The sequence below is a fragment of the Thamnophis elegans genome, chromosome 2 (assembly GCF_009769535.1).
Source record: "Thamnophis elegans isolate rThaEle1 chromosome 2, rThaEle1.pri, whole genome shotgun sequence".
NCBI lineage: Eukaryota > Metazoa > Chordata > Lepidosauria > Squamata > Colubridae > Thamnophis > Thamnophis elegans.
This window is the reverse complement of record NC_045542.1, coordinates 23,852,926-23,877,078: the sequence shown is the minus strand read 5'-3', so window position 1 is coordinate 23,877,078 and position 24,153 is coordinate 23,852,926. Positions and strand designations below refer to the sequence as shown.

Below are 24,153 nucleotides of genomic sequence, written 5' to 3'. Positions count from 1 at the left end.
GTGAACAAAGCAGGAATAACTTGTAAAAAAACCATACATGATTGAGGTACACATGAACATATTTTACATGAACAAAAGGTAAAATATTTATTAAGGAGAGAAAAAGTAGTTGTTTTCTATGCAGAGCTTGAAACTCAGCACATTAAGATGCTTATGCAGTGGTGGGAGCCCTGAAATGACAATGTACTCATTGATGTTTTTTGGTGCTCATTTGTTTGTAGGTAGTTTTCAACTCTTTTCTAATTAAAACTATCATGCTGCAAAACAAACCACCAGTCTCAAAACAAACTTGCATTTTAACTGTTTCATAAAGTACTCCTGAGATGGAATTAGAAAATAGGAATAGGTGGATGCAATAATAATGCCCACATCACTCCCAAAATTCTAAGTGAGCCAATTGACCCAAACAATGTTAGAAATCCTTGCAAAAGGGAAAAAATGTTCCTTATAGAATTAAGAGGATGATCAGATTGTTTGTATCTATGTAACATTTCTAATGATTTTCTAGTTCTTACATATAGTAGACTACATATGGTAGTGTTAAATGCAAAGTGTAATTTTTAGCAAATCAGAACTTCTGACTGCAAAATGAAGTAGTGGCAGACACAATTCATTGTTATCTGTTTCATTGTCCCTTCATTAAGAAAAGTAAACTAGGCATGGGGGAGATTTCTGTACATAGTGTGAATCAAATCCAAGAATTTAAAGCACATTTCCCTACACTAGATTTAATAAGTCAAAAAAGTATCTAAAGTTATGGCTTAGCCACTTTGAAAAATGTACACTTTTTTTTTTTTTTTTTTTTTGCTCTCTGGGAGGAATGTAATCTCTAAATTATCCAGACGTTTTGGTGCACCAGATAGTATCCCAAAAGTTAATTTCTCAAAGTGCATTGATGCAAACAATATACTCATTCTCTGAATATTAAATTAATGGTGTCCTCCAGAAAATTCAGTACAACTCTTTTTTTTTCTAACTGTCTTTATGTTAGTGTTTGTACATAGACATCACTTCCATTGAAACTACTGGTACTAGTAAAACATGTTTGCAGAGGCATGCAGAAACAACCAGGGAAAACCTTCAAAGCAGCTAGCTGTATTGCTTCTTCCAGAAGACATTACTACTTTAGCACTTTAAGAATGGTTTCTTTGTTTATGGCTGCTTTACTAACCTGCTTCAATAAAATTTTTGTTTCAATGTAAATTTTATTTCTATCAACTATTTTTCATGCACATTAAAAAAGAACTAATTACATTAATACAGGTAAATTGGCAATTTATTTTTAAGTTTTCTTTTTTAATGTAACTCTGATTTAGCTACTCTATATTGTCTTTAGCATGCTGGCTGAACACTTTTCTGAACGAACAACAGATGTGTTTACAAAATTAAGCTAGCTTAAGATATGAAGTAAAATGTATTTCTAATTTGCCATAATAATAAACCCTTTTCATATACAAAAAGTAAACATATTTAAATACTTTAAATGTCTAAAGTGCAGTGACTACCAATATTTTTATTTAAAGTGCAGTGACTGTCAAACAATGAGAATTTTAGAACTTGTTCTGTTTTCAACAAGCTCTTTTTTTTTGCTTTAAAATTGATTTATAAGATCTCTATTTCCTTTTGCTTTTTGGATAAAATTTTTATTACTGGTTTCAGGATCAGGAATAGTTAAATATGATTTGAAGTACAGAATGAATGTTTGATACAAGTTGTGAGAAGATCGATATATTGAAATTAAGCTGTATTATTTTGAAATGTATAATTGTAGTTTTGTAAAAAGTTTAAAACTTTCCATAGTGAGTAAATTTAAAAAAGCAATATTTGGAAACCAACTTTATAGAGCTATGTGAGTAACTTAAGAAGACTGCAAAATACCAGTATATACAAGAAATTAACCAATATAAACCCAGTACCTTATATTTGTTTGTTTGTTTTTTAAAAAAAATCAGTGCTATTCCATATAGCAGTGCATATTTGTAGTTGTATTTGCATTGTATAAATGATGTTCATTTTAATTAAAGATTAAAGAGGATATTGAAATTTGCTAATCTTATCAGGAAGCTGGTGTAATAGGCCAGTGTTTTTCAACCACTGTGCCGCGGCACACTAGTGTGCCGTGACATAGTGTAAGGTGTGCCGTGGGAAAAACACCTTATATATAGTCAATATAGGCACAGAGTTAATTTTTTTAAACATTTTCTAATGGTGGTGTGCCTCATGATTTTTTTCATGAAAAAAGTGTGCCTTTGCACAAAAAAGGTTGAAAAACACTGTAATAGGCTATTCTAATGTTAGGGTAGTTTTAAAGCTACATTTAAAAACTAGAATAAGTTCTAAGAATACAGCATTTGAGCTGCTGCCTCCCATATTTATACAAGTATTGGAATAATTTCTGGGGAGTAAAAAGATTAAAGTTAGTTGCAGGGACAATTTTGAGTGGAAAACACTTTATTTTGTAAAAGATGCACTGATTCCCTTCCCTCCTGTTCCAGCATTTAACATTGTTACAGTTTGCTACTGCAGATCCATTTTGGTTATAAGCATAGTCATAAAAGTCCTGAAAATTATTATATTCCTATTATTACTCTAAGAGCAAATTTTTATCATGTATTTTATTACATATGTGTGTCTCCCTTATTTCAAAGATCTCAAATTGGTATCTTCAAAAAATTGGCGTGGCTGAGAAATATCACACTAGCTTATCAATGTTTAACCTCTTGAACCATGTAATAATTCCTTCTGTGATCTAGAAAACGTAAGTGTGTTCTTATGGGAACTGTCAGGTTTTATCATTAGATTAACTGATATCTGGCAATCTTGAACAAATGTTAACTATGGTATATTCAGGGAGGAGAGTCATATGTTATTAATCAGATAAGCTACATGGATGATCTTTTAGAGTGATTCCTGAAATGGGAACAAGCATATTTTAGATAGAAGGAGTTATCTAATTTTATATAGCAGAAGAATGGAAATATTTAAAGCACAATGCATTCTTTGTAAATAAAAGTTGATTTAGTCCAAATCGTATTTGAAAGTGAGTATTTTCCATTATCACCTATCCTGATACAGGTAGTCTTTATCTTATAACCACAACTGGGACCAGAATTTCCACTACTGCTGTCATAAAGTGCTATGTCACATGAGCATATTGCTTAATGATGACATTACTATCCCCTTTACTATCATTAAGCAAACTCCATTAGTTGTTAGCCAAGGACCCACACAAGCCAAGGCAAACCATTTGGGGCTTTGTCCCTCCCAGCTCAAGCCAGAGTAAGGTAAAGGAGTGACAGTAACTCCCCTGCTTGCTCCATTGCAACTCGGGCTTCTTGACATCTTGCAGCTCTGGAACTGCAAAAAGGCCCTGAACTACAGTGTGAAGCCCAGATCAAACCTGGCCCAGCAGTGCAGTGTAAAGGGGCTTCTTGGTGTGCTACAGCTCTGGGGCTCCAAGATGGCCACAGCACAAAGTTTGGCCGTAGCATGGTGCAAAGTAACAGCTGCCCTAATTGTCCTTCTCATCTTTTCACTCCAAGGCCCCTGTTGCCCTGCCACCCTGATCTTTGCAAGGCAGCTGCTGGCCATGTGGCCATCTTCCCCAGGTCTTGCAAAGAAACCATTGTGCACGACATGAAGAAGAGAGCCTCATGCAGCCAGCAGCTATCTCACAAAGGGTCAGGCCAGACACACCTCATCAACAGTGCTGGGAGCAAGAAGATGGTGAATGTCAGTTGGGACAGCAGCATGCAGGGTGGCAGGAGATTAAAAGGACATAGGGAAGATGGGTGGGAGAGTTGAAGCTCCCTTGCAGACAATTGAGCAGGCTGCCAAGTGCCTTAATTTTGATCATGTGACCACAGAGGCGGTGCAATCACTAACTTCAGAGACCGATCATAAATCCCTTTTTTCAGTCCCACCAGAACTTTGAACTATCACTTATTTAAAAGGCAGATGAAGCCATTTATGTTCAAAAATAATAAATAATATATGTATGTGTCTTTGTAAGGTTTTTTTTAAACACAACATAGGGAATTATTTTTATTCCCTTCAATGATTTGACCGTTAAATTAGGTTATAGGGGTTCCTTGTTAATAAAAATATTAGAAAGATAAAATTATAAAGCAGTATGATACACAGCTGAATTACAAAACAATCAGGCAATCAGAAACTCTTATAAAGTGAGTTTCATTTGCTGCCAGAGTAAATGTAGAGTATTCATTAATATAGAGGTGGTATTCAGACGGTTCTCTCCGGTTCGGGTGAACTCCACCCACCCATGCTGACGTAATGCACAAGCACTGGACAGAACGTGAGTGTGCTCACATTTGCGAACCAGTAGGAAAGGTAAGTGAATCTCACCTCTACTCTAGAAGGAAATCCATTATCATGAAACTGGAACAAGAACCATGTACACAGGTGGTTTGAAAATCAGTTTCATCAGACAATTGATGATAGCCTAGGTTATTGCTATTACAATAAATGTAGATAAGGACTAAGAAATTTATTAGATCCTATTTTGACACTAATTTTAAGGGTTTGTTTTGATGTTCAACATTTTAATTGTTTTAAATTAGATGTTATCCATAGATAATTATAAGGCAGGTGTCCCAAAAATGACTAATTTGTAATGAATAGCAATTTAAAGATGTATTTTTAAGAAAGTATATTTATTTTAAAATAGATGATCCAGGAGACAGTAGATGGTCATTCTTGTCTGGGCTTAAGCTAAGCAAGGCTTGTATTTGGTTGATACTTGGCTGAAGTATCAGGGAGTATCATGGATATACCTAGAATGGAAAGTTTAAAAAAAACATGGGAAGAAGGCAATAGCAAACCAAAAAACTACATGGACACATCCATAAAATCAGTAGGAATCAGGCTTGTCTCAAAGGAAGCTTTGCTTTTTACAACTAGTTCTGGAGAACTGGGTAATATGCTCTTTAATGATAATAAGTATGGATGGATTTTAATTAAATATTTCCACAAAGTTTCTATTATGAAATAAAAATTATTCTTCCTTCAACAAATCTTTGTGAATGCCTTCAAAATCTGCTCTAGAATTGTCCTGAGCAAGGAGTGAGAAATGATTTTATAGAAAAGGCATGTGTATTGGATCCTGCCTTATATACTTAAAATATATAAATATTAGACATCAATTGCATAGCATGATACTAGTATTTACATTTTTGTGCTGATTGGTATTGTATATTAGTTTTGTTCTAAAGGCCTCATTCATCTGATAAAATTGTACCTATTGGTAAGTTAATATTAAACAAACATGGGCTTCTGCCTTAGAAGATATTAGTTGTGCTTGGAAATGATTTTGAAGGAGGATAAATATTCACATCAGTATTGCTAAGGGCGGTACTGATAGTTTAGTATATTAATATGACCATAAATGTTGGAAATGGTAATTTCTCTTAACTATACTATAGACTGAGAGCTAAAATGAGATTGGGAGCACTCACCAAGCTATTTGAAGAAATGGGGACATTTCAGCAATGAATATCAAAAATCATCTGATATGGACATTTCATTTGGACATCATAGAAACTGACAAGCAACTAACAAAATGGTGGCTATATATTGCCATCTCTTTAATTCTCCAGATTTCAGTGGCTTGTAGCTATATTTGCAATTAATATTAAAATGATTTTAAATTAAAGCAATGTTTTTATTGTCTGAATAAACTGAAACATTGTGTTTTATACATCAATCATACTTAAAATCGCAAATGAACGTATATATGATTCATTTTATAATGTCATGGTGATTTTACCTATTAAAAATAATGTTGCTTCCCCCCCCCCCCCAATTACCTTTTATTTGTTGCAGCTACCCCCCTCCACTCCCAGTTGCTTCAAAATTATCAGAAGAATTGAGTACCAGCTGAGTATCAGGAGTGGAAAAATAAAAGTGATTGTATGGAGCCAATTGATTTTTTCTACCTGTTGAAGCATCTTAACAGCCACAAATACAGTGCTCTCTTGTTAGAAATCAGCATTGTGAGATGTGTAAAGGCTACTTGAACAAGCTTTGATCAAAGAACATGAAGTGGATAGGTAGCAAAATACTGTACTATGGGGAAACCAATAGGTTTTCCCTGTATTCTTCATCATATAAGAGATGTTTCTATTATACTTTTCTTTATCTTGTGGTCAGATGAATATCCAGTACAAGGATGGGCAATGCAGGGATCCATCCAGACTTTCAATATCCTGTTTATACCTTCCTCATCATCAGAAAATCATGCTACTAAAAATTCAATAGCAAAATGGCTGAGACTTGACAGTTGAGTATTTCTCTTTTTTAAATTGAGGGAATGGAGTGAGAAACCTTGTAGAGTATTCCCACTCCCTTTTAATGATTTGCATCATTAAAACAGCTTAGATTCCAAAGATGGCTCCTCTGTTCTGATGAGGCCACTATAGATTGTCCTTCCTTGACCTGTCACCACAGTTGGGACTGAAATCTTGATTGTTGAGTGAAGCAGTCACTAGGTGAGATGTCATGTGACCTCTTCATTCAACAATCACAGCCCTGGCATTTGCAATTGTGTTTGTTTAGTGAGAATCACAGGTTGTTAAGTGGACAGAGTCTCGGGTATGGGGTACCTCAGAGTGGGGAAGGCCCTGGGAGGCCTGGAGTAGGCTGTGTATGAATTGAGGGTTGATGTAGTGTAGCGCAAAGCAGGCCTGGCCCAACAGCATGTGTAAAGCTGTCATGCCCCCAGAAACAGGTGCATACTCAGAGTACTTACAACTGTAGGAATGCTGCAGCTCCCATCTGCCCCCCTCCCCATCTATGCCCAATTGGCCACTCAATAGAGAGATGGGGGGAGTGAAGTAGAGGTCTGGGGACAAGTTCTCATTGCTACCATGCTTCTACTTCAACCTCAGCATTGTCACTGCCAGAAAAAAATGCCACTTTAAGTCCTACACTGTATACTTCACAGGATTTGCTATGGCCCATTTTGATATTTTCTCCTGCTGCTCCTAACCTATGTGAGAATGGCATGAGACAGTCTCGGTAAGAAGGCCTAGCATGACTAGCAGCTGCCTTGCATAGACAATCAGAGAAAAACATTGAAGGTAAGAGAGGTGTGGCAGATCCAGTGAAGCACAAGGCAATGGGGGCAATTGAGGCCTTGAGGCTTAGTGGCACTGGAGGCATTTGGCCTGAAGTAGAAGCCATGGGGTGTGGCAGTTGGCTGAGACTGAATCCCCAGCCTCTTCTGTCCCAAACTCAGATCAGCTCTTGTAGTAACTGCAAGCTATTCTTCAAAATCAGTTACAGAAGGCTAGGGATTTTATAAACACTTTGCTGATCATTGTTGCCAGGCAGATCCTCCAATAGTTGTGAGGACCCAGTAAAGAACTTGGATCACTGCTTCCTAGGGCCATTCCCAATGGAAGCTATTATCAACCCAATGGTTTCTGGCTCAAATTACTTTTCAATTTCCATGTTCATCCTGTATTTCATCATTCCTTGCTGATCCTGCTGCCTCTCAATCTCATTGCTCCTCCACACTAGTCCCACCATCTATTGTGTTTGAAGGGGAACCTGAATAATATAGGTAACCCACATTCTGGATTCTTGGCTTCATCAGAGCTGCCTCTAGCATCTGGTGGATTGGAAAGGTTATGGACCAGAGGAGCATTCCTAGGACAATATCAGTGATGTTCTTCCTCCCTGCTTCGCATGCCTATTTTCATTGATGGTATCCAAAGAAACCCATGGCTTAATCTGCAGGGAAGGGGGATAATGTCAGGATCAGCTTAGATTTGGAAAATGAAGAGGCTTATCAGCCTGAAGCTCTTTAACTGGAAGAGTTGCAAGCAGAAAAAGCAGTGTTGTATAGCAACCAAGAGAGGCAGTTATCACTGGCCTCAGAAGCCAACCCCCCTCCCCCCTTGCAAAGGCCTGCTGGGAGGAGAGGTGGCCTGAACAAAGTACTAAGTCCTGCCTGGTCAAAGGAATAAATGGAGGTCATGCCACCATTATATAAAGTGAGCCATGTACCTCACAGATCTGTTAGTGACAACTCTTCATTTGTCTCATATTCCTCAACTCTTTAACTCCCTTCTTGTTCAAACTGTTGGCCATTAGAATTCTGTTTGAAAACTTTTTAAATAAAAATATAAAACTTTCCTGTCTCTAATTTCTGTGAGTCGGGACAGGATGGCTTCTTCTAAAGACCATCTGAAAGCTGCAGTTGGTCCAAAATGAATGAGTGTGGGTAGTTATGGGCATACCTTGGGTTATCCATGTAACAGCACTACTTTGTGAGTTTCAGTGGCCCTCTAATAGCTTCCAGGTGCAATTTAAGGTGTTGGTTATACTTACAATCCTATTGGGCAAAGGATTAAGTTATTTTTGTTGCTATCTCCTCCTAAAAACATCTGCTTCTCTCATTTTAATAGAGTGGGCATGCTTTGGATTTGTTCACTGAAACAGTGCCACATGATAGGAACCAAATAGCTGCCTTTTCAGCAGTGTTGTTTGCCCCCTGGGACAATCTCCTTTCCATTTTTCAGTTGGCCCTGTTTAGAAAGAGCTTAAAAATATGACTACCCTGAGTATTGGGGCCTGAGTAAGTTCCCTTCAGGAAATTTATTTATTAAATTATTTGCTGCCCATCTTGTAACAAAACGAATTTGAAATAGTATGAATGCGAATCAGGTTGCCTTTCATTAATTTTATTGTTTATTGTTGTTAGGGTGTATTGTAAGCCATTTTGAGTCATATTGTTAAAGTTTAGCCAGCAGCCATATAAATTCTGCAAATAAATATTGAGTTCTTGTCATTTTTACATTGTCTAAAGCAGGGCTGTCAAATTTGCGGCCTGGAGGCCAGATGCATCATGCACTGGACACGCTCATGCCCGGTTTAGCGAAGGGGAAAAAAAGTCCTGATATGTCACATGATGCTGCCATGACGCCACGAGTTTGACACCTCTGGTCTAAAGCTATTTGTTAGGATAAATCACAAGTACATTCATTTAAATATTAGCAGTCGATAATATGCAGTTTACCACTGATTTAATACAATCTTGTTACATTTTTTCTACATTTATGTTTTCACGTTGCTCAAACTGACCTCTGAAATCTAGATCCTGTTAATATTTATATAAATTCAGTATTTATATATGTGTGTGTGTATTGGTTTATTGTACCTTGAGACATTTATCAGATACTGGTTGTAAACAGATTTCAACAAGCAGAGAAATATTTCTTTTAGCCTTATTACAAAGAACCAAAATGTTTTAGACAATTTGTGAGCAAATAAACATGTTTCATGTCAAAGTTTATTTGTCATTGTTTCTCTTTAATTATGTTTGCCAAAGAGAATGTCATTCAGTGCTGCTTGGTCACCATAAGGAGATAGCTTTTTAAATTTCTTATGTCTCTAGGTTAATGGTATTTTGCAGAGTAGATTGGGTTAAGATAATTTAAATGCAATCTATTAAATCTGAAAATATTTAACTCTTATTCAGAAATAAATAAAGGTTTAGCACCATACTCTTATAGATTGCAAAAGCATGAAGACTTCCAATTGAGAGGTCTTTGGTGCTCTCTGAACTCGCTTGTTCCATTACCCAAACTAGGTAACATCATCAGTGCTTTGAGTTGGAACTCATACTCAGGATCAAATAATCATTTAAATATAGATGTCCTTACCCTGTGCTATTATTAAATTAATATTTAATGGTTTTAGTTTTCTGCAAGTATAGTAAAATAGAGACTTCCAGAACTCAGTTTATAGGACTTTGGAAACAATAAACAGAACTTCATTTTAGTCTTAGACAATGGACAAAATCTATTTAGAGATAAAATGCAAAATAAAATTATCATTATTAATAAAACAGTTTAAGACATTGAAATTTTATTTCAGTATTGTGTAATTAATGAAAATGATGTAATTAAGAAAAAAATTAAAATCTCTCTGCACCAAGCACAGCTGAGTAGTGTTTATGAACTAATCGTCTACTACATTCAAATTATTTAAAACTGGGAATGTAATTTATAATTGCCCAAGCAAAGTATAATTACTCCCCTTCCCCCTTGCAGCCTAGTAACTCATATGGTACAGGTAATTGATTTTTTTATTCTTGGAAGACCTGAAGAGCCAGATTGGAGACAGATCATCTTGGAATACATGTTCACTAAGAGCATATAATTGATCAAATTCACATGTTTCTTTGAAGGGAGGAATATTAGCATTCACTCAGAACTGAGTCCTCCTAAGCCAATATTTCAAACTGTGGTGAATGTTTATAGGCAAGTTATAAATTGCTGGAAAAATAATGCCTTTGTATAAGTAGCTGTGACAGTACTTTTAACTACTGATCCATGAACACAACATCACTGCATTCCAGGTTATTGTAGCTGTAGCAGTGGGACTCTGGGTCATAAGAAGAATCAATCATTTCAGTTATTTAGTGTTTCAACCCCACTTTTGAATGAACTTTCACTTATATGTATGGCATTTTTTAAAATTTAATTTTGTCTATCAATACCTCCACTAAATTACCTAATTAACAAATGAATTCTCTAACTGCTATGAATATAAATAACTTATTATGTATGTCTGTGTCTTGTTTTTACTATGGAAAGATGAGGATTTAAGATAATGTGTTTATCTTTTAACTGTAGAAGTGGAGCAATATTTGAAGGTTTTTTTTTAAACAAAGTAAAGTAATTACTGTTGCAGCAAAGATTTAAATATTTCATATTAAATATTTCTTGCTGTCAAGAGCATCATTTCTGTCTCTCCCTCCCTTTTTTATTTCTAGATCTTTCTTTTTGAAATCCACTCTCCATTCACATTCCTAATATTCCCAGAACGAACGACTCCTTTGCTGTTTCCCTAGTCACTATACCAAGTGTTAAAATGTTTATATGCTTCTATAACATGAGTAATAAGGGCAATCTAGCAATATAAGCAAATATATACTTTCTGAGCATTGTGTTATAGTATAATGGTTAAGGTGTTGGATTTTGATCAAGGAGACCCAGCTTCAAATCCACTTTTATCCATGGAAAATTACTGGGTAACTTTGGGCCAGTCACTCTCTTTCAGACTAATCCATCTCACAAAAGTGTTGTGAAGATGAAATGAAGTGCAATGTCCATGGAAACCCTCTTGAGCTTTTGAAAAACAGGATGTAGACTATCAAGTAAATACAATTCCTGTTCTAATAACTTTTTGTAAATCCAACTTGACATACTTTTCTTTCCTCAACTAAGTTACTTAGAGTGCAAGTTTATCTTTGTACTGTGTTCTAAAGTAAGTACAAATGAGTTCATTAGTTCTTACTTCCAGAAAGCGAAGGACCTTAGTATCTGGAAACCTTTATACTGAATATATATGCAGTGATTACTAGAAAGTACAAAATGCATGCTTTTTTCAACATTATTCTAACATCATAACTTTAGTAATCCCAATCAGAGATTATATATTGGATTTGTGGAACCTGGATCCTGAGGCAAAGTAAGCTAAATTGGAAAACTTTAATTCTGCTCCAAAGTGGAGTAGAAAAGTGTGAAAAATTCAAATCAGTGACTTAACAAAGTTTCGTTTTGATTTGTTTGCAAGAAGACCTGTAAAAAGTGCTAAAGGTGAAAAAAGTGGGAGGTACATTTCTTCATGCACTTAAGTAAACATTAAGGTAGTGAAAATGTGTGAGAAACATAATTGGGATGCTTTCTCTGCTTGAGAAGATTTTTAAACTTCTCAAACTTTTAAATGTTTAAAGTTGAGAATATTTTGAAACAGTCTTACAGGCCCTGTGTACATAGCAATGACAATGACAAATCATTCCGTTTTTTGGAAGCTGTATATGAATTATTTATTTAAAATGTGTCTGAAATTACCATTCATTTTAAGAATAAGATACTGCATGAATAAATATCTGTGGACAGATGCAAGGACAAGACTTTTTCTTGGTTTCAGTCATTCATTTTAAATGATATCTATGTTAAAACACTTTTTAGAGGAAAGATAGAATTTAAATAAACAGTGCTTAGGAATATACTAATAAATGTAGGAGATTGGGCCTTGATTTGGATATTCTCATTCTTTATCTACAAAGAATTTTGAATTTTGAAATTGAATGAACAGCCAAACAATGCTCAATTTGTTGAATTCCAATCAGATCTGCAATAAATAAAACATTGGTATTTAATAATTTGTGGGCTAATTTTAACTGTGGATTTTTATGAGAATAGTTTTTTTTCTGGATGTTATATCAATTAATTCAGCTGCACAGTCCTTAGCAACTAGTATCAAAATGGTTGATATTTCAGCTGAATTGTAGGTAGCTTTAAAATTGTATATGGTTTTGTGCTGTATCAACCATCTTAAAGGAGAACATGGAAGAAAAATATTAACTGTATTTCTCTTTGGTATCGAAGTTCTCCTCTAAAATATGCTTCCAGATTTCCCTGTAAGCAATGAATGTTAGTAATCAGACATGAGACCTTTGAGATGTGTATTATATAGATGGATGTTTAGCATGAGATTTATGGAAACAGAAACCGGTTTGCAGTTACCACCAATTAACATTTCACTTCCGATTTGCAGGAATTGGGTAGCCTTGGTGCATTAGGTACAACTTCTGCGCTATGGGAAAAAGAAACAAGAGGACAGCAGATAGTTCGTCCTCTGAAGAAGAGGAGGAATATGTTGTGGAGAAGGTTCTAGACAGGCGTGTTGTGAAGGGTCAAGTGGAGTATCTTCTCAAGTGGAAAGGATTCTCTGAGTAAGTCCAACTTTCCTTCTGACATGGGCTTTGATCTTTCTTGGTAGCAGAGCTCCAGGCAGTGTTTCAAATTAAAATCCATTGCCGTTATTCAAGCTTTCCCTTAAAGGAGGAAGGTAAATCCCACAGGTGGGAGCTTGCTTTGCTCACTCCAAATAAGAGTGGCGTGCATCCATTTAAATAAGTGGGTCATGAGGCAAAGCCTGGGACCTTAAAATGTGTTTTGGAAATACTGGCATCTGCGTTCCCTCTCTCACTTCACAGAGTTGGTAGTTCCACTTGAGTTATTCACCAGCACTATTGCTTCATGAAGAAAAAAAAAGTTAATTCCCTGCACTCCACACTATAATATATTCTACAAAAATTCTGTGATCTTAGCTTCCCCATTTTGAATTGGACTTTTGTCCCACTTGGCTAATAAAAGCAGTCAAGCAGGGGACTAGAAGTAGATCCAGGCTATAATCAATCATTTTTTGAGAGAGAAGGGGAATTCCTAGAAGCCCCTAAAGAAGAACTTCCTTAAAAGACAGGACTAGATACAACAAACATCCTCTTCCTTTTTTGATTAAGTGGTGGTGCTGCAATTGCAAAAGGCTCTGGAGGGGGGATTATCTTAGCCCTTGGTAGTTTGGGTTCAGACCTGAGCATGGGATGGAAGCATATTGGTCACTCTTCTGACTGTTCTACAGTGAGACTTGGATGTGACCATCCTTGTTTTTCTGAATCTCTTTGATACTATCAAACAGTCCTTCTGGATTGCCTGCAAGGGGTGAGAGTTGGAGGCATGATGCTGTAATGGTTCCACTCCTATCTCAGGTATCCAGATGTTGACTGTGGAGGGAAAGAGGCCAGACTCCTAGACAATTCTATATGAGGTCCCTAGTTTAGTCTTTTCCCCTATCCTCTTCAACATCTATATAAAATCACTGGGAGAAGTTACCTGTTGGTTTGGATCCAAGTATCATCTATAAGTGATTGCACTTCTCTACCCTAGGCCTACTAGGGAGAAAGAGAGAAATCATGACCTGATGTCTGGAGGCAGTCACAGTCTGAGTGGGGAAAAGCAGGTTCAAACTCAACCCAAGCAAGACAGAGTAGTTATTGTTTCAGAGAATGTCTGATTCCAGGATTGCACCAGCTTTGTGCACCTTTGGGGAAAGCACACAATTGCAATCAGTTTGTGTTTGTGAATGGCTACTGGTCAAAGACCGGGTGGAGACCATGGCCAGAAGGGCTTTTGCACAGCTTCAACTGGTTCACCAGTGCAGTTTCCTTGGAACACAGTGCACTGAAGATGACTTCACGCCTTTCTCATCTTCAAATAAGATTACTATAACCTGCTGTTCTTGGAGCTGCCCTTGAGGACTGCGTGGAAGCTTCACACAATATGCATGCTCAGCTAAGAATTACAAAACTGCCTCTATGGCAGGAGCTGCACTGGTTATCAGTAAGTTTCCAAGTGCAATTCAAGATTCTGATAATTATCTACAAAGTCCTACAATGGCTCAAAACCTGGGCATCTTAGGTAGTGTTTTTCCCAGCTGTTTCTGTCCTCCTACCCAAACAACTAAGAGTTGCCAACCTATCAGGAAGTACTACAGGGAGGGGAGACGCTAGTGATGGGTGTTCTCTGTAGCAGCTCCCTCCTTTAGAAAACCTTGTCCTCAAGGCAAGGATCCTCAGGACCTTTCAAAAGCAGGCAGATGCATGGTTCTTTTGGAAGGCCTTGAGGATTAATTTTTACCATGGCATCATATTCAATAAATTTAACATTGTTTTTAACATCAAATCAGATTGAGATTTAATTGAATTACCATTTTAATTAATGTCATCTCTCTATTGCATCATAGGGAAATTTTGTAAGCGCCTTGAAGGCTATAAATCCAAGCACAGAATTTTGGTATTGGATGTTAAACAGGATCCTAGATATTTTTGTTTTTACTTTTTAAAAACTTTTCTAGCTGCTATAGCGATTAAAGTAAGTTGAAAACTGCAAGATAATGCCTGAAAATCTGTGAAGCCAAGATAGGCCAAGCAGAATTTCCAGGATTATGTAATGGAACTCAAGTGAATAGATAACTGCACAGTTGAATGTATCAGAGCAAGATATGCAGAAGAGTGGGGGCGTTTTAAGCACCCAAGATGAACATTCTTTCTCACTTAACTTACTACAAAATAATTGCTCTCAAAAAGATGTTTGTGAATATGTGTATTCATATGTATTTGTATCCTGGTTTATCAACCTGGTTATGCCAGATAGCTTTACAGTTCCAAAAGATCAAAGTAGGTTATCTGTTTATAGAATCATTATCTACAAGATTCAGATTTGAGGATGTGATATTTAAATGGATGCACACTACTTGATTGTAGGAAGGCAAATCCATCAAGCCAATATTGAGGTGTTGACCTATTGTGTAGCAACTGAAACAGCAAGTCCCTCTGCTATCACAGCAAAAAATGAGAAACTTTCTATATTTGGCAATATTTCAGTTAATCAGACATCCTGAGGTCTTACTCTGTCTTACTCTGTTACCGAGGTAAAATAACTGTTGATTATTAATCTCTCAGACTTGCTAGGAGTTGGGTGGCATATAAGCTTAATTCTTTTTATTATTTCCAAGATGCTTTGATATATATGGTATTTTGCTGTGATCTTATTTATTTAGCATATGCGATCGATATATTGGATACAAATTAGCCTAATTAACCTGTGGGATTTTTGCCCATTCATCTCATCATGTCTTTTTTCCTTGAGTGGATTTCTTTAATTTCTTCTTCTAACCTGGATAAAGTGTTTCTTTGAGAGTCAGACATTAGTTTGCTGCCATGAGATTTTAATTGGCTTTAATAAAGGGTTATCATATTATTTATTAGCATTTATTTAACATCTTAATTACTATTTTAAGAAACTGGATGTTTTTACGATAAGGGTGTCTTCTGACAAATACTTTGCATTTTAAATGTCATGCTGATTTGGCATACAGGAAACCCACCTAATAGTTGGGAAAATGCCCTTTGCCTGGATATGTTCCATTTGTGAAAGTGATTCTTAGAATATGCATTTTTATAATAAGATGTACATCTAATGTTTTATACAGATAGTCCTTGCCTTACAACCACAATTGAGCCCACAATTTATGTTGCTACGTGAGTTTTGTTCCATTTTACAATTTTTCTTGCCACATTTAAGTAAATCACTGCAGTTGTTAAATTAGTAACATGGTTACAACTACACCGTTGTTAAGTGATTCTGGCTTCCCCATTGACTTTGCTTGTCAGAAGATTGCAAAAGGGGATCACATTACTTCAGGGCACAGCAACCGTCATAAATGTGAGTTAGTTGTCACACATTCAAATGTAAATCATGTGATCATGGGCTTGCTGCAACAGTCTTAAGTGTGAAAAAGTCACAAGTCACTTCCCAGGAAAAAACCCAAATACAACAAGACCAGCATACTTACACCTGTGAAAATCTACGAAAATATTAATAATAATAATTTTCTTTGCAGCAAATATAAGTACAATGGCAAAATTAAGTCTTACTCTATTACAAATGACAAAAAAAAGCTCATTCTTTGCTGTTATCCAGGTTTTTTTTTTTGCTAATCATCAAAACCACAAACCATAAGTACATTTTTTCTATTTTGTGCAAAAAAATTTTAACCGATTGCCAACCAATAAAATATTGTTTTTTCTCTATGCAAAGAAGTTAATTTGTTCATCTCTGGATAAATCATGCTCACCAGCCATTTCTCTAATGTGGGTATTACAAAACGTTTCCACTTATGAGCATATAGTAGTCTTGCTGCAATTATCACAAGTAAAAACAAAGTTCCATAGCTTTTTTCTAGTTGTTTATCTATTAGTCCCCAAAGAAAGTGTCTGGTTTCAATTGCATGTTAACTTTTAAAATATTCTGAATTAGTGTATAAGTAGTCTTTGACTTACAACCATTTGCTTAACAACCATTTAAAGTTACAACAGCATTGCAAAAAGTGACTTAGAGTTCTCACACTTAGGCCTGTTGTAGCATCCCAATAGTTACTGGTATATGACCATAATTCAGATGCTTGTCAACCAGCATGTATTTAGAATGGTTGCGGCGCCTGGGGTCATGTGATCAGCATCTGCAACCTTCCCAGCTGGCTTCTGATAGGTAAAGTCAATGGGGGAAGCTGGATTCATTTAATGACCATATGATTCACTTAACTACAGTCATTTACTTAACAATCATGTAAAAATGGTCGTAAAATCAGGTGTGAGTCATTTTGCTTAGCAATGGAAATTCTGGACCAATTGTGATTTTAACTCGAGGACTACCTGTATTATTAATATCCAAGATCTTTTTTTCAGCTTTTTTACGTGTCCATCACGCATGATAAAATGTTTCTTCATGTTATTAACATTTCCAACAGAGATTTGAAGTATATGTATACACTCAAGACAATTTCTCTGGTGACAAGTACCAATGATACATTATTTTATAAAAATTCTCTTTAAAATTAGAACATAATGCAAAAAGTAATCTATAAGCTTGAGTTTAAAGCAAATCTAGTTTTCAGTAAACTTGAGAAATAATTATATTGTTTGGGGAAATGGAACTGTTCTTTCATACGTTGATTATGAATTAAGACTTCTCTCACTTCTCAGTTGATGTTTGTGATCACTGAGTGGGAATGTCTTCATTTTTTCTTCTGTTTGTTACTCTCCTTTCCCCCCACTGTTGCCCATCTCTTGTTGTGTCAGGGAGCATAATACTTGGGAACCTGAAAAGAACCTTGATTGCCCTGAACTGATTGCTGAGTTTATGAAAAAATACAAAAAAATGAAGGAAGGTGAAAACAAGCCTCGGGAGAAATCAGAGGGCACCAAGCGAAAGTCTAGCCTTGCCAACAACACTGAAGAGATCAAAGCCAAAAAGAAGAGAGAGGTGAGTATCCTGCTTGAAGATCTTTCCTCTTTTTATGACAATTCTGTTTGGCATTCTTATGTAGACAGTTGTTTTTAAAATTGGACAGAAAACTTCAGTTTAGATTTTCAAATAAGGTTTAAGGTTTTATTTAAGGTTTAAGGTTTTATTTGGTTTGTATGCCGCCCTATTCCCAGAAGACTCAGGGCGGCTAACAATCAGAAGGGGAAGGGGTACAAAAATAAAAATAAAAGACAACAATTTAAAATACAACAACACTCATAACCTCGGATGGGGCTGGAAAATTCAACAGCCCCAGGCCTGCCGGAACAGCCAGGTCTTAGTTGCTTTGCGGAAGGCTTGAAGGGTGGTAAGGGTCCGGATCTCAACGGGGGAGACCATTCCAGAGGGCATGAAATAATATCAGGAGTGAAAAACCTCTTTTCAAAATAAAGCTCCTACTTCATTTGTGTTAATTTTTACATGCCTCTTGTGGAAAACTATCTTGTAAAACAGGATGAACTAATTGCCACTACTATATTCTAAAGTAATTGTATTCTAAAGGCTGTATTTTAAACTAATTGCCAGCACTATTTTCTTTACCATTGTAAAGAAAAGAAACACTAAAGTAATTACAACCTTTAAAATATAATAAAGATTAACAATCAAACAGGGCACTATGTAGAGTAGATTAAGAGTTGAAGAAATGCAATTTATCATTTGAAAGGCTGGCTGAAGCAAGATTCTTAATTGTGACAATAAACAAAGAATGCAAGAGGCTGAAGACTTCTCTGCCTAGATAAATTCTTCCCTTTTAATATCTTTAGTTTGCTTCAACTTTTTCCAACTTTTGTCTCTAGAAAAAAGAGCTTTGAAAGTCTGTAGTTTAAGAATGTCTTAGAAAAAAATGTGCAGCCAAATGTGCTGAAACCTTTGGTGCCGAAACTATAGAATGTTCAGAGCAACTGCGATTCATCAGGAAACGAGGGAAAAGAACCTTTCCGGGGGCTTTGGTGCTCACTGAATTCAGCGTACTGGATATTTGTCCTTTGCTTTGTTTTGGGAAGTGTGCCTTTCCTGTCATACTACTTGAGGTTTGGAATAGATCCTTCTGGAAGTTTGGACTGCCTGACCTTGCAATATTCTTTAAATATATGGCTTTTTTTCACAAGCTATGGGACAGATTAATGATGTGTCCTTGTGATGCTTACTGTTGATTTTGGTTGTTATCTTTCCACTAATTACATGTTTTCTCATGGTGTTTTTAAGCATTATACTGGTTTTAATTGTACAATATGCTGCACGGAATCTGCTTTCAGTTGATTTGGCCTTAAAAATTGTAGTTATAACCTAATATACATTATGCTTATACATTCATTCAAGTTATATGGTATTAAAACACATTTTTATTGGGCACTGTGAACCTGTGAAATCTGTATAAATGAGGATCTTATGAGAGGCATTTTATGTCTTGCCACTCCTCTCTGGAAGAAAAAAATCTGTAATTCCATGTGGTTGGTTTTTTTTTTTAAGTCTTACTTGAAAAAAAATGCCCTGCCCTTTATATCTGTGCCTATATAAAATTATGATCAAGTCATTAGAGATTCAAATCTGCACTCTTAACCCTTAATGAAATCATGAGGGGTAATAAGGTCACACATTTCATATCCAGCGGATTATTATTAGGGTATTTGGATTACAGTTTTATAAAACCATTATGATTTTTTCTTAAAATGTGGGAAGTAAATCTATCAGTTGGGAAATGGATGATTTGTTTCCTGCTACTTCAGTTCTCTTAACATTTTAGGTTGCCATGGTTCCCTGTTCAACATGGTACCTCCGTTTTTTAGAGCAAGTCGATTAGAACTATGCATAGCAGGGATTCAGAGGCCTAATTTCCTGTTAAGTACAGGAATCCAAATTAAAATAAGTGCCTTTTTAGCTTCTGCTTCAACACATCCAATGAATGGAAGTCCATAATATCTCTGGAAAGTTGCTTCCATTATCATTTTTGCCATTAAAATGTTTTTCCTAACATTCCCGTGGTTCGTCCATGAGGCCAATGTGGAGAAAAGACAGGACACAATCTTTCTCAGGATGGAGCGACCCAGATTGGGGGTCTGAGAGCCCCTTTTATTGAGATAGGACAAAGGCAGGAGGAGCAATAGCATGTGATTAAAAACAGCCTGTAAAAGTACAATTTCTAATCTACTACTCAGGGAAGTTCTTTCTATATATGGTCAAATCCTGGACATCTCAGGATGTTATGTTATGAACTATCAGGATGTTATGGGGTTTTAGGAGTTTGTTTTCTCCTGTGTGGTTCAGCGTGGCTCTGCATGCCCTGGTATGAACTGGACCATGGGTGACCCACACCTAGACAAGGAGCTATATTACAACAATTGAATATTCCATTCAGTGGACTTTAACTTTAGTGTCTTAAGAAGACTCTTGTATGATATCACAGAATCATGTAGGTGAGATGGATGATGTAAAAATTTGATGAATTTGCACTATTTGATATATGGTATTTCTGTAAAAAATGTTCATACAGTTGACCTCAATTTGCTGTGATAATTATTACATGGCAATTTTTCTCCCTTTCTGTGAGTTAGAAATTTAATTAATGTTATTCTTATGTAGGCATCTTCTCTAGTACTTAGGTGTGATAAACTCAAACATGAGACTAGTCAGCAAAACACCTTTTTAGTAGCACATTCCTTGCTGTGTTATATATCTTGTTGCAGTGTCTGTATAAAAAGTACAATGTCCTATCACCCCTTTGATGTTCCCCTTTGTACCTGAGTAGTTACTTCTGGCTCACTTTTTGATCTTAAGAGAGTATTGTTGGAAGAAATTTTCCTGGTCCGTTCCCATTTGGGAAGCAGTGACCGATGCTGAGAAGAAATAGACATGAAAGCCAGGTGCCAGAAAATGGGTCCTTTAATTCAAGAAGCAAGCTCAAGCAGTTCTGGGTTGCAAGCAAACTTGAATGTGTGACTCCGAGCCTTTTATGCTTAATTCCCCATAGAAGCTCCTGCAGCTTGATGGGTTTTGATATGTTTCTGATTGTCCTGGGTTTTGTTTTCCTTTTTCCCTGAGTTAACCTTGGTCTCAGGTTTTTTTGTTTTTCCTGTCCTAGGAGTTAATCCTGTCAGGGAGGCAGGAAAAGGGGAGTTTCTGTTTACCTTAGAGAGTTTATTTTTAGCCTGATTCCCCTTATCTTAATGGCAATACTTAAGTGTTCCTTTCAGCAGGTGCTTTTGCCTGGGGTTTGCTTAAAGGGGGAAAGGCTGGCTTGAGTCTCTTGGCACTTTTCTGAGGTTTCTGGTATTGTCCTTTTGGGGTATACTTCCCACAGAAATGATGAAAGAAATGTCCTTCTGGGTTTGGCTCCAAGTGGGGAAAAAGACACTGGAGACATGGAGGCTGCTTGTGTTTGTAGAATTTTAAAAGAATTCTAGAGACGAGGTTCGGGGTAGAAGAATAAAATTCCTTTTTATTATCCAAAAATCAGAGTTAATTTGAAAACGGTTTGCAAAGCGTTGGTGGGTCTCACCCTGACTTCACCTGAGTCACAAAGGAGAGCCACACCAAATTCGAAAGTGAAACAATAGTTATACCCTCCCTAACTCCTCCTACTCCTGGTCAGCTAGCCTGACGAGGGTGGTTACAGACCAATCAGAGACAATAATTGCCCTATCTTTTACCTTATTTGGGAATACAATTTTTAACCAATTAGCCCTTGGCATCCTTCTGGCCAATCAAGCAATCACATTTTTCCCGCTCAATTCATAGCCACTCCTCTTACAGTTCATTGTTCTCCTCTCAAGCATTTACATATTCCTTCCCTCCGCCATTACCACATGGTATAGCTCCCCCTAGGGGACTATTTCAGTAAAATATAAACACTTTATATTATTTTATTACTCCAATTCCCCCATTTCTTATTTGGTGATTTGTTTAATATTTTCTTTTATTTCTTTCAATCTTTCTTTCTCAGTTTCAGTATTTTTCATAGGGTGTAGAGTGTCCATACTTTCCAACAGGTGTATTTGGTTACCAATTTCTTTTAGTACCATCATTGTTTTCTCTGTTTGTTGGGCCTGCATAATACTTTTCACAGTTGTGATTACTAAGTTTCTTATTACCGGGATTAGACATGGCAACAACTTTAATCCAATAAAAATTACACTAACCATAAATAAGGCTTGCTTCCAGTTTCTGAAAATGTCCCCTAGGAACCCTCCTTCATCTAACAGGCCAGTCCAGGTTTGTGAACCACATTTTCGGAAGGCTATCATATCCATTGCTCTACATACATCTAATGAAAGCTCCCATTTTTCTTCTTTGGTGACCACCATATGATTAAGATATTTTAGTAATGCTGCCCCAGGTTGTCCACTAATAATTCCCAGTCCAACCCACAGGGTCACATTATACCTTGTGAGTAGGCCTGGGTTATGGTAAGTAATGCTCTGTTCTTTCTTTTTCCATGGGGGTTTAAGGGATAGGCTGGTTGATGACTCCGAGCAGGTTCTCACAATACTTTACACAACCCCTTCCTGGTTGTAAATACTGACTCCTAGTATTATCACATAGAAAGTGGAGATTCTCAGTGCCTTCCCCTTCCGTGCCACAACCACTGAACCACAAGGCCTTCCCTATCCAATAGCACCTTGAGTCTCCCCTGGTTGCATTTTCACACATCTGGGTGATTCCACTCATCCACTCTCTACTTTGATTTTTACAAGTCCAAGCTGGATCTCTCTGAGTTTGCCTTGGTGTTACCTCCAGAGTCAGATTACATCCATATTGGGCAGTTTTCCAGTATTGGAACTCTCCCTTTCGATGTCCCCCACTTTTCAAACAGATCACCATACCAACGGCTCTATTCTTTCTCTGCAGTCTCCTAATAGCCGAAGCAGTCAGCATCCACGAGGGGATAGGAGGAAATTCGAAAGAACTTGGGGAGACCACTAAAGAGCTTGTGTTTAAATAGTCTTTCTCCTCCCACATTGTACAAGTATATCTTCCTATAGTCTCTAGGTTTATTTGCAAATATAGAGTGGTTTGACACTTACCCCCTCTCTTTTGTGTTACCACTATCCAACTTTCCTCCTGACCTACTTGTTGCCAGTTTGGTTGTAACTTAGATTCATACCACCAAATTTTGGGTTCAAAGATCCAATTCATGGGAAAACACTCACTCTCCTTGTCATTATAACACCGAATTTGTGTCCAAGTTCCATCAGGTTCAAAGATTCTAGGCGGTTCAATCCATAACTTTCCCCCAACCGCCACTAGGGTTATATTCAAAAGGATATAAGTCACTGTTTTTTTTTTTTTTTTTTTTTTTTTTTTAACACCAGTTTCAAGGGTTCTTTTTGAAGGGCTTTCCATGTTTCCGACTCCTCCAAGTTGGCTCTCTTCGCTCTGGTGTAGTGGGTCCAGACTTCTTTCGTCCGGATGGCAGTGTCTGTGGTCAGCAACACCAGGAATGGTCCATCCCACTTTGGCTTTAGGGAATCGTCCTTCCAAGTCTTTATCCACACCTGGTCTCCCACTTCAATGGAATGTACTTTGAAGCTCAATGGAGGAGTCTGTATTAAATAGCCTGCTTTTCTGAAAGAATCAAAAGTCTGGGACAGTATTTGCAAGTATTGTATCAACCCTTGGTCTTTACTAGGTAAATTCCCCATTCGTATCCCAGCATTCCTTAGTGGCATTCCATTCTCCACCTTTCCACTAGAGGGCGGATGCCACGGGCTATGCAGGTCCCACTTAATTCCCAATACATTAGCAATTCCTTGAGTAATCTTCCCCGTGAAATGTCTTCCCTGATCACTATCGATTCTCTGAACCACTCCATATCTTGGTATAATATGCTCTAAGATTAATCTGACAACAGTTCTAGCAGTTTCATCAAAACATGGGTAGGCTTCCACCCACCCCGTTAAATGATCTATAATAACCAACAAATATTTATATCTTCCCACCTGTGGCATTTCAGTAAAGTCTATTTGTATATTTTGAAAAGGATAAAGCGCTAAAGGCCTCCATCCTCTTTGTTTTTCCCTTAATTGGTTTTGATTTACCCTCTGACAAATTATACATTTTTGGGTCACTTGTTGCGCGGCAGTATAAACTTTTATTCCTGCATATTTCTTTAGTACTTCATCAATCAAAGCCTGAGTTCCCCAATGGCTCCCCTCATGTAATCTCTCAAAGATTTGTCTCATTAGGGAGTAATTGAGGATTTGTCTCCCATCTGGTAACCACCATTTCCCCTCTTCATCCTTCTTTCCCCCCATTTGTTTAATTTTATTCTCCTCCTTCTCATTAAAAATTGGTACTTCTTTCACTTCATACACATGGGGAATCATAACTTTGATCTGTTCAATGACTTCATTCATGCCTGCTTCTTTAGCCTCCTGGTCTGCCAGCCTATTTCCCTGTTTCTCTATTTCATCCC

At 36.9% G+C, this 24,153-nt stretch overlaps 1 protein-coding gene across 5 annotated transcripts in view; it reads left to right on the top strand.

Annotated features, from left to right (window-relative positions):
- Window positions 1-24,153, top strand: part of CBX5 (chromobox 5) — a 46,104-nt gene that overhangs the window by 8,027 nt on the left and 13,924 nt on the right. For all 5 annotated transcript variants that reach the window (XM_032210638.1, XM_032210637.1, XM_032210640.1 and 2 more), the window contains exons 2-3: window positions 12,592-12,769; window positions 17,516-17,699. In XM_032210638.1, coding sequence (XP_032066529.1) covers window positions 12,633-12,769; window positions 17,516-17,699 — 321 coding nt within the window. In that variant the 5' untranslated portion in view covers window positions 12,592-12,632. The remainder of the gene's footprint in view (window positions 1-12,591; window positions 12,770-17,515; window positions 17,700-24,153) is intronic.